The sequence below is a fragment of the Mauremys mutica genome, chromosome 2 (assembly GCF_020497125.1).
Source record: "Mauremys mutica isolate MM-2020 ecotype Southern chromosome 2, ASM2049712v1, whole genome shotgun sequence".
NCBI lineage: Eukaryota > Metazoa > Chordata > Testudines > Geoemydidae > Mauremys > Mauremys mutica.
The window spans coordinates 165,984,471-165,995,566 of record NC_059073.1 but is presented as its reverse complement, the minus strand read 5'-3'; the positions used below and the strand labels follow the sequence as shown (position 1 = coordinate 165,995,566).

General features: G+C 38.5%; 1 protein-coding gene across 1 annotated transcript in view; it reads left to right on the top strand.

The window, feature by feature from the left end:
* The first annotated feature begins 812 nt into the window (after nt 1-812).
* The window catches only part of ADCY2 (adenylate cyclase 2), a 435,859-nt gene continuing 425,575 nt past the window's right edge, over nt 813-11,096 (top strand). Inside the window, exon 1 of the mRNA XM_045005617.1 lies at nt 813-1,037. Within this exon, the coding sequence (XP_044861552.1) occupies nt 813-1,037 (225 nt within the window). The remainder of the gene's footprint in view (nt 1,038-11,096) is intronic.

Below are 11,096 nucleotides of genomic sequence, written 5' to 3'. Positions count from 1 at the left end.
TTCCGCCTTCCACATTTATATTTCATGGGAAGGACCAATTCAAACACGACGCAGACTGAAGTGAATCTGTTCTGCTGCCTTCTCTCCCAGGGATGCTAATTATGTACCCTCGGGGACGCACAATTCCCCAGCTGAGGGTTAGGACTAGTGGGAGCCTGAACTCATTCACACATTTGCCAACTTTCTCTACATCTGACCCTGGCCTGAGCCCATATTTTAACTGTCCCCGGCCTCCTCTCTCTCCCCTTTGCCCCTCGCAGTGCGGTGTGAGAGTGTTTGCAGAGAGAGGCGGGGAGGGCAGCTCGAGCGAGTCTCTCACATCACACACGCCCCAGACAGAGAGCGAAGGGGGAGCGCTCCGGGAGGGAGGCGAAGCAGCGGCGGGAGAGCACATGCGCTAGTCCTTTGGGGAGACCGCCGCCCGAAGACGGGGAGCGCTGCCCTGGAGCTGGGCGGCGGGAGAGGCGCATCCCGTGGCTGTGTTTGGGCTGCTGGGAGCGGGGCGGGAGCGCACAGCCAGCCTCGGGGCTACCCCGGACCCTTGCTGCGGGCACCGCCCCTCCGCGAGGAGGAGCTGCTCCGCCACCCCTGCTCAGGCGGAGCCGGGCCGGGCATGTGCACAGGGGGTGGTGCCTGCTGCTGCTGCTGAGCCACACGGAGCTGCGAGCCGAGCGGCGGCCGGCGCACCATGCTGCTCCTCTCGGTGGCCAACGCAAGGCTGCGCCCCGCTCCCGAGCCCGCCCGCCCGCCGCAGCGGCGCTGAGGGGAACCTGCTTCGGCCGGCCACCTGCGCGGGGCACTGGGCCGCTCGGATGTGGCAAGAAGCGATGATGAGGCGGCGCCGCTATTTGCTGGAGCGGGCAGAGCAGGCGGCCGACGGGGGCTGCGGGGTGAGCAGAGAGCAGCCCCGCTCCCGGGACTGGCTTTACGAGTCCTACTACTGCATGAGCCAGCAGCACCCGCTCCTCGTCTTCCTGCTGCTCATAGTGATGGGCGCCTGCCTGGCGCTGCTCGCCGTCTTCTTCGCTTCGGGGCTGGTAAGCGACCTGCTCCCGCTCCTGCCCCGCGAGCCCCCTCCCCTGCCAGTCCCTCGCCCTGCCTCCCTTGTTATCTAACTTGGTGGCCGCGGCAGATGCGGTGCTAAAGAAAGTTGCGTTGTCCAGGGGTGGCGCAGTCCAGCAGTTCGGCGGGCGGGGATTCGGGGCTCCCTGGGCCACCCGCAGCCCTTCCTCCGCCGCAAACTTCGCTGCTTCTTCTTGTAGTCTTAAAACGAGTTAGAGCAGCGGCAGTTAGAAGTTTGGGCTCCTATTTAATGGATCTAAAGCTGCATCGACAACACATCGAGTTTAATTCGCTTAATTCATTGGCTCTGTTTCCTTCCCACTGGCAGATTAGCCGTATTGACCTTTTTTTAGTAGCAGGATTTAAATCTGCAAAAACCTTTAGTCCCCAGCAGCATTTAAAAACAGCTCATTTTGTGGCATTGAAGAAAGGCAGTGGAGCCTTTTTGTAGTCACAACGTTTTCAGACTGACCCAGTTTCTAGACAGAGATTCTAATGCAGAGTGAAGCCTTTAATTTTTAGGAGAATGAAAGTTTCTTGTGCTTGCTACCCTTCCTGCATGCTAACTGCAGAGCGTCCAGGGTTGGGAAATAAATTATCACAACAGCAGATCTCAATCTTACCAATTGATGATTTCCTTCAAAAATCTGTGGATTTGTACCCTTGAGTTGAACAGCAAGGAAAAGCTGTAGAGGGCAGTAAAATTCCTGTTCCTTATGGCGTCTTTCCACATTTAATGTTCAGGTTGTCACAATGTATACTGAGCCATAGTGCTTTCAGATTTTAAATAAAAGAATGGGAAATTATGGTTTTCATTTTATATCTTTTGTCTGAATGGTCTAATAACATTTATTGGCTGTAGTTAATAGCCTCCAAGTGAGGATGAAGTTGAACAGATTTGTATCTCTTCTGTTACAAGTTCAAGAAGGATATTGCATATTTAAACAATTGGTGAACCCTGTAGGCACTTTTTTTCCTTACCTACTAGAAGCGAACACCAGCATTCATGGCATCTGAAGACTTCTCTCTTGACAACTGGAACAAAGTGTTTTTGGAGGGCTCAGACTAGGTAAAGAAGCACAATGAAGTCTGATGTTTGTTTTAAGGTAAGGTTCCCAATCTGTTAAATGGAAGATAGATAGAAAACAATAGGGACATAAAACTAGTAGCAGCAGAAGTGGCTAGTGGTACCGCAGGCTAGTGCACTAGTGTTTCACTTCAGGAACCACAGATTAAATTGATGATCTCATTCTAGTTTGTTAAAGACATTTTTGCACAGTTCAATGTGCTTAACAATCAGTGCTCAAGAGACCCAGGACTGGAGAAGCAGGTGTCTGTGTTGGATGCCAACTTTGAGATGTACTTGCATAGCTAAGGTTGCAGAGTACCTGCCTGCAGTTTGTTTGGGTCAAGGCAGTGCCACCAGGACCTCACAATCATTAGCACTAAAATTCACATTTTTTAAATAAAAACCAGCATTCGTTTCTCTGATTCACTGTGTAATTCACAACTTACTATAACAGACTGTATACGCTCAGTTTCATAACTCCATTTCTGAAGTAAATCATTTGCAATAGTGGTGTAACAGCAGGTCTAAACTGAAAGACTATTGAGAGTTATGGAAACAGTTGGCAAAGTATGAGTTGGCAAAGTCTTGCCATAAATTACAATCTCAGAAACACTCTGAATTTTATAGTTCAGTCTGTCATTGGAATTCCAGACATACCACAGAGAAAAAAAAACTGCTTTTAGAACTTTTTTCCAATGTTTCGTTTTCCGGTGGTTGACAATGAAAAAAGTGAGTGAGAAGAGAGAAAGGATTCTTCTTTGAAGTTTTCAGCTGTGAGATGGAAGTGATTTCATTTTCAAGATGGAGTGAAAGTTTGCCATTGGAGACTGCAGCCACTGGATACTGGACAAAATTCTTTGGATCATTGCCTAGATTTCCACCTAAAAATGTCATTAGAATAATCTTGCCTGGATTTATTCACAGCCAAGGAATTTTTTTAAGGCTTAAATCTGTTTCTCATATATCTGATTTAGAATTTACATCCTCCTTGCTAGATATGGGACCATAATCATTTTTTGCAGATAGCAAGATGAAGGGTCTGGGCAATTATATATAAAATTATTCATAGCTGATCTGGAAAAGCCATTCTGGAATACTACCAGCTCTGACTTTATTTTGCACATACAGTATGTGGTGGTTTTGTGTGCAATATTTAATTAGGTCAGACAGTAACAGAGTAGAAATGAAGTCATCTTTCAGTCCAAGACAATACTATTTCTAAACAGTTATGTACCATGTTTTGAAGTTAAGGAAAATCTCTAACGGTCACACCTTTGGGTTTATTATTATGCAGTTAAGATTATTTTGAAATAATCTTAAGTGCATCGTGAAAACAAATTCCAGTTTGACATTTTACAATGTAATTTGATTCATTTTCTTATTTTTACTTCCAATTTGAGAAGTGAACTCTAGAATCAGGCATCTGTTAGGTAAATGGAAGAACATAAATTATTAACTATTTTTATATTTCAGGCTTTCCCTAAGAAAATTTGAGTCTTACAGTCGTAAGACAACTACCTTTTTTGCTTTTATTTAGTATTTGTATTTGTTTTGTTAAAATAGATTGCCATGCCTAATTGATTGCTGATATATTTCATGTATGTATCAGACTTCATCTTTCTTTTTTGATAATACATTCTCAACTATTTCCAAAATATGGCTAGCCTTACAGGGAAATGTTACACTTAGTCATTTATTTCGACCTGTCACAATACCAGTTATAAGATGAAAAATTCATAGAAGCTTTAAAAGAATTATATTAAAGAAGGTGGTTTGAATTTCAATTTGCCATTTGAAATCAAATTCTGTTAACTATGCAGTACACTAGTTTTTATTTAAATGGTTTCTTTGGAGATTGTTTTCTATATCATAAGAATACTGTGGTTTTGATCTTTGAAACTAAAGTTTAGAACCTCTTGTGCATTAAATATACAATTCCTGGGATAGTGGTAGATGGACAGTCAAAGCTAGAAGCTCTAAATGATACTGTACATTTTCTTTCCTGCTCTGTGTCAGCCTTTTACATGTCCTTCTATCATGTAGCTCCTTTTGCTTCTCTGCACCTGACATAAAATATATAATAAATCAAACACTGGGGAAACAGGTCAGGCTTCCATCTTTGGCAGCTGCTTGAAAAGATGGAAAGCAAAGTCCTTATTCCCAGATCCCTAAGAGCCTTCCAGTAATAAGAAAGCAGTGCCAGATGTCAGTGTTATTTTCAGTAGCTACTTACTCTCTTGTTGCTTCCATGTTCCATATATAAGGAGCAAAAGGAACCCATTTTCCCCCTCCTTGTTAGTATAAAAACTACTTACTATTGCCAGCAATACACTGAATAATTCTGGCCATATATGTGTTATAATCCCAATTTGTAGGAATAAAAAAGAATTGGTTAATTTTGGGCTCGAAGGTCATTGAAATGTAAAATTGTGAAGGAGTGTGTCTGAAATATCTACAGTTGTGACATTTTGTTCCTTATATAACTAAATGAAAAATGTGAGGGGGTCACTTTTGGAAGTGAGATGCTACATATATGTAAATGTTTAACCTTAAAATTACTATTTAAAGAGCATATATATTTGGATGGCTGTTTTATTAACCACAATATGGTAGAAGTAACATGTGCCATGGTAGAAGTAACCATGTGAAGTAACAGTGAAATCCACTGACCCGTTAGATTGGTCACATCTGTTTTAAATAGTAGAGTATCCTGTGCACTGTGTATAGTTGTGTGGCTGAATTTTGCTCATATTCCAGCTACCAGAATTTGGCTTAGTTTTTCTTTAAATAAGAAAAAAAATCAGATGCTGGTGCTCCATTATTACAGAGGCAGAGTCTGGGTCTGATCCTACAGTCCTTACTCAAGTAAAAAAAACCTTTGATTTGAAATCAGTTTGATTCACAGGCATAAAAAATGGCAGAATGTGTCTTTAGGGGATGAACTTTAAGACTCTTTTCTGTGATAAGAGTAACTGCATTCTGTAACTTTTCATATGGATTTGTAGTTACTTATGACACATTTGAAACACTATTCAGTAGTTACTGTTCTGTGTTAAATAATTTTAATGTTATTTAGTTATACTGACTTCTCAAGTTTCTGGACCAATGCTTCAAAAATGTAAAGTTTTAAAATAATTATCCAGCAATAGTAAGGGTCTATTACCCTTCTCATTAAAAAAATAAATACATAAAAATAAATTAGCAGGATTTTCCTCTCTCTCAAATTTGTTATATACTCTCTGTCTCAAATTTTGTGATCCTTAACAAGTAAAACAGTTCCTGAAGTCATCAAGAATTTTGCTTGCTTAGGGGCTGCATTTAGTTCTATATCAGGAACAAAAATATAGGAGAAAACTACCTTTTAGCTGATTTGAAAGTGGGAGTCAAAGTGCAAAGTTATCATTATATTATTTAATGGTTCAAGACTTGGATATTCATCACTTCAATGGTCCTGACTTCAGTTGGGATGCATGGATATAAAAAAGCATATATTTGACCTTTGATGTGTATACCCTGTGCTGTTGCTCTGAAAACCATAACTTTTTGACTCTTGTGACTACAATTGATATTTTAACTGCATAAGAATGTTGCATTAATGTAGCTTTTTTGCACTAAATTTGTTATTGTTTAAAACACTTAAAATTGAAACAATATACTTCCATAAGTATACTTCAAACATGTATTTACATGTATCTGAGTCTTTGGATTTCAAATATATTAAACATCAGATGAATTTATTTTAAAATCTTATTTAACCAAAGGATAGGTACAATACTTGCTTTCATGTACTTCTCTGCTAATGTGCCTTAACCTCTTTTTCAGAGGGAACACTTCAAGGGGTGAAAATATAGTTAATTGTTACTGCCCATCTAGGCCTTGGCTTCTCTTCTGTGAGTGCCACCCAGCAGCAATGGTAAAGGTTGCTTTTCTGATGTGGACACCAGTCTACTAGGAGTTGGACTGAGACCACTAACTCATTTCCCATAGGCAATTAAATGTTCTCAGATGGGAGCAACTGTTGGTTACTGCCATGCTGGGCTGGATTTCAAATGGTGGCATATAAGTGCATTCAATTTCCAATCCCCCAAACCCTATCCAGGCCCTTAGAACCAAAAAGATGAATTATTAATATTCACTGACACATTTTATTTCATATACCATTAACAAAGTCAAGTGATGCAAATCAGGGAAGAAGAATTCCAGATACTGCAAGCTGCCAAAAACATGTGACATTTATAGAATGAAAAAATAAAAAGCAGGAAGAATGGATTTATAGCTGGAGTAAGAACAGCTCAGGCTGGGTGTCTGGGGATTGCCAAAGCCATCATTAAGCAAGGATCACTTACACAAGCACATAGGGCGTGATTGAGATCTCTTACACCATTTTTGGGGGGGTGTAACTACATTGACTCCCAGGGGGTTATTTCTGCTTTATAGTGGTATATGTGCGATAGAGTCAGGCATAAAAACAGTTTACAGAAATCACCCTGTCATCCTGAGTCTTGAATAACATAGGGTCAAACCACATTCCTCCAACATCGAAACTATCAGTGGCTTGTCTCTGTTTAATCCAAAAGAGTTGCACTGGAGCTGAATTTGACTCTGTTCTTTAGATGGAAAACAAAATGCTATAAAAATGATTATGTAATTTAAAAAATAGGGTGTATTTTAATGCAGTCATGTCTTTTCTGGAAAACCTTCTATCTTTGGAATTTATCCAATATTAAATAATAATTTATCACACTCTGAAAAGTGAATATAGGCAAATGGCATCTTATTCAGTAGATCTGTTCCCTCTTAATATTCAGAGTTATATCCAGCTCACTTTAGTGACAAAAATATATTTTCTGCCTTTCACTACTGTCAACTCTGCAGAGCCAAGAGTGCTAAGATTAAGTGAGCTTAGTGTTCTGTTCCAATTTGTGCATCATGAATGTAGTTGTTTACTAGATTCCAAATAATTTACACCTTTGCCATTCCATGGGTGGCAAAAGTCTCACTTAGGGCATAATTTGTCCTGAAGACCCTTTTATTAGTGGTGATGATGATACATGATGGGAAATAATCCAGTTCGGCTTCCAGATCCCAAGCTAAATTTGCTTGGCTGGAAGTTAGAAAAAAGTACCTTTTTAACTTTTAAACTGGTCACATTTGATACAAAAATAATTGAATCATTGAGGGATGATAACCCTTGAGCCTTAAAGTACTATTTTAGTTACAGTTGCTTTTCAGAATAGAGCCACACTTTAACAATAAGTATGTGAAGACTAATGTACCTTGCTATTTTGTTTGAAGAAGCATTTCAAAATTCTCCTTTTGCTTTTACATTTAAATTTAGAAAACATTTCATAATATTCAGCTATGGACATAATAAGCTATTCAAGTTAGTTCAGCTTGAGTGTGCACAAGATTGATAAAACGATTGAGACCCCAGCAGTAGTCTGCTACACATAGACTGGAGGCAAATTACATTAGCAGTACAGAATAAACCATAAAGTACCAAAGGATTAAAGTAGCCAGTGGAAACATATTATTTGCTAAAATTGAAAATATTAAGCTTCCATTATTTTATAGAGACACTTCATTAAAATGTATGATTTATCATAAAAGCGTTCAGTGATGTACAGTAGTTCTGTTGTTTAAAATCTAAACTGAGGTCATGCCATTTATTTGGACAAAGAAATAATTGTGTAAAGGATGACAAAAGCTGTAGCTTCTTGAAAAGACCCCAGAGAGTGATTCTTCATTTTCCACCTGAGATAACAGGATTATTGCATATAGCATAAAAACTCAGAATTCTGTCCAAAACAGTGGTAGACATTTAACTTGTTCAGTAATTAAAAGACAGCAAGGGAGAAAACATTTAGAAAGATAAAAAGTTGATCAAAGAAGAACTATATACTGTAGGCTAAGCCATTATGTTGGAAGGCACCATGCTGTCAGTTTAATTCCATTACCTTCAGTGTATACCAATTATAGAAAAGACAAAAATATTTTCTTTACTTTTTGGAAGAGGGCTAAGGAAATGTATCGTTCAGGTTTTCAAGGTTTCATCTCTTTACACTTGTCTGCTGACTTTAGCGTGCTGATCATGTTAATATTTGTAACTTTCTAAACAGTGTTTTGCCAGTTTCAAATGTTCAGCCTTTGAACTTATGTCACTGATCATCCTTTATTCCTGTGAAGCAATATAAGAAAATATTATGGTTAAAAGCTGGTTCCAAATTAAAATTATGGGCCAAATCCTCCACCCTGGCTGACACTACATTAACATTTATTTCTACATGCAGAGTTGTGAAATACCTAAGGGTTTTTGTTTTTGTTTTTAGAAAAAATCCCAATCCAGTGATTTGTGTGTGTGTTTTCTAAGCGGTTTCATTGTTTTGAACTTCTTTGACTCTGACATATACTGACACAAGCATAACAGATATTTGAAAGGTTTTGGATATTAAAAACATGAGCCCAATCCTAATGTGGTGTAAATTGATGTAGCTTCTTTGAAATCAATGATGTTTTCATTTACATAAACTGAAGATCTGTCCCATTATGTTCTAAGGCTTCTTGTTCTCCCTATTTGGACACAGACTGTCTAGGGGCATAGTTAGTGCATTGGATCAGTTTTCATTGGCTGTTGAAAAGAGGGAAATGGGTGGAATTTTGATTGGCTAGGGATGCCTGGTTTCCCAATAATCTATAAACAAATGACTGAATATACTGAAATAATGAAAACAGATATTTTCAGTATTGTTCTTATAATTGAACGTTAGCCTCAGCAATCTTTTAAGTTCCTGTTTCTCTTCACTGTTAGTTTTATTCAATAGCAGTGTGTTCATCTTTAATGCTAGCAACATCACTTTCTATGAGACACAAAACATGCAACTTAATGTTAACATGGAGTAATCTAGGTAAACTAGACCCTTTAGAATATAACACAGTGTTCTGGGCTCAGATCCATGCAATCCCAGAGTAGAAGTGCAGAAGTGAAAAACTCAGCTGAAATTCCTTTTTGTATGGCTTTGTCTAACCTTCCTTTGGTTAAGACAGTAAAAAATAAATGCAGTGAGGTATAGTAATACATTATTAAGATCAGGAATTCAGATGCACAACATTCAGGCGATTCAAAGATAGAGTTCAGCAATTGTAACTCTACTACATTACCCATATGTATATTTCAGCATTAAGTATGTGTGATTACATTTGTGTTAATATTTGACCCTACTGCTGCAAATATGTATACACATGCTTAACTTTAAACAGTAGTCTCCTCTGTCTTCAAAAACACTACTAAGGTACTTAAAGGTAAACATATGCATAAAAGTGTATGTGTTTATGTGCAATATGCCAAAGTTGCATGGTGGGATGTAAGAACCATAACTTGAAATTTCCTGATATTAGTTCTTTCCTTTTAAGTTCTGATTGCTAATATTGAATTCACAATTTTTGAGATATCTTTTTAAATTAAAAGGAAAAAAAATTAAAAACAGGAGAAAAGTGAGTTTCTGCACGTTACAATCACACTTCTGATCCCACTGAAGTCAGAGATTTGCTGTTGACTTCAGTGGGCACAGGAGCATGGGCCATTTCAAAGAGCAGAAAGGAAAAGTGGAAACAAAAAGGTGAGAGTGAAAGCTGCTGCTACATTTACATGTCTGTAGTCACAGTCAAATAAGTGAACATGCTAACTTTAAAGGTGGGTAAGATAAGTGTCATAAACCATCCCCATGTTTTAAAAAGGAGTATGTTGGGATCCAGAAGGTGTGGGGTCCTCTGTCTTCACTACCCTGATGGTTTCTGGGGTACTGTACACTAAGAGATGCAAAGCACCAGAGTTCTAGAAATGCGAATTATATATGCAATGATGATCACATATTACAAACAAAAAGTGATTTGGGGCAGAGGGGGAAGGGAAGGATTTGCCAGAGACTTTGGGAAGATGTTAAGGATATCTCTGCAGATATTCAGTGTTTTCTTGAATCATTAAGTGGGGGGAAGGGAATGAGAATGGACTGCACCTCCAGAACATGTTTTCAATCTTATCTAACTTCATTGTTAGTCAGACAATTTTTGTTCAAACAAAAGAAAATATGCACATCCAATTGAGAAGTATTATACGACATGCCAAGTTCTAAAGTTTAAAAATAAAGCCAGTTTTAAGTTATCAGAGCAGAAAAAAAGCATCAGCAGAATTAAAGAATAAGAAACATACTTGCATATCTTAAAATCAACCAAATGGAATTTTTCATATTATCCAGAAGAATTCATCTTTGGGCTGAGAAACAAATATGAGAAATTTCAGCCTAAGGGTAATATTCTGGAAGGTTTAAACTCTTGAAAAATAAGGTCTTGGGGCCTGACTGCAGCTCTTGCTCACGCTACTGATCCCATTGTAGTCTGGACTGCTTGCATAAGTGAGTAACTGTGTGTATAAGGATTGCAGGATCAGGTCTTTACAGTGTTAGTGCCTCTAACCATAAGTACTGTGGAGCTAATACAATGGTATAAAACAATTTTTAATTTTATTTTAGTATAATGTTAAAGTGATTTGACTTGAAAGTTATAAAGTCACATAGTAACAACTGATTACTTATTTTTTAGTTCTGCAAATAATTTTAAGTATTGCTTAGATCTCATTAAATCTCATTGTAGATTGGATATGATTGAAACCTGATTCACATGTAACTAATTTTGCCAAGTACTGAGATTCCATTAACTACTAAATTTCCAGTAAGATGGCTTAAGAAACTAAACTCAGTCTATGCATATGAAACATTTAGTTAAGTAATTGATATAGCTTTCAATACAACAAAACCTCCAGAGAAGTGCGAATAATACATTCCTATTTTACCCACACATACTTTGCTGCTATTGTGGACTAGGTAATAAGGAGTTAAGCCCAAATTTTTAAAGGTATTTAGGCATTGCTCCACTCAGCATTGCAAGCCTAAACAGTTTAGATGGCTAAGTC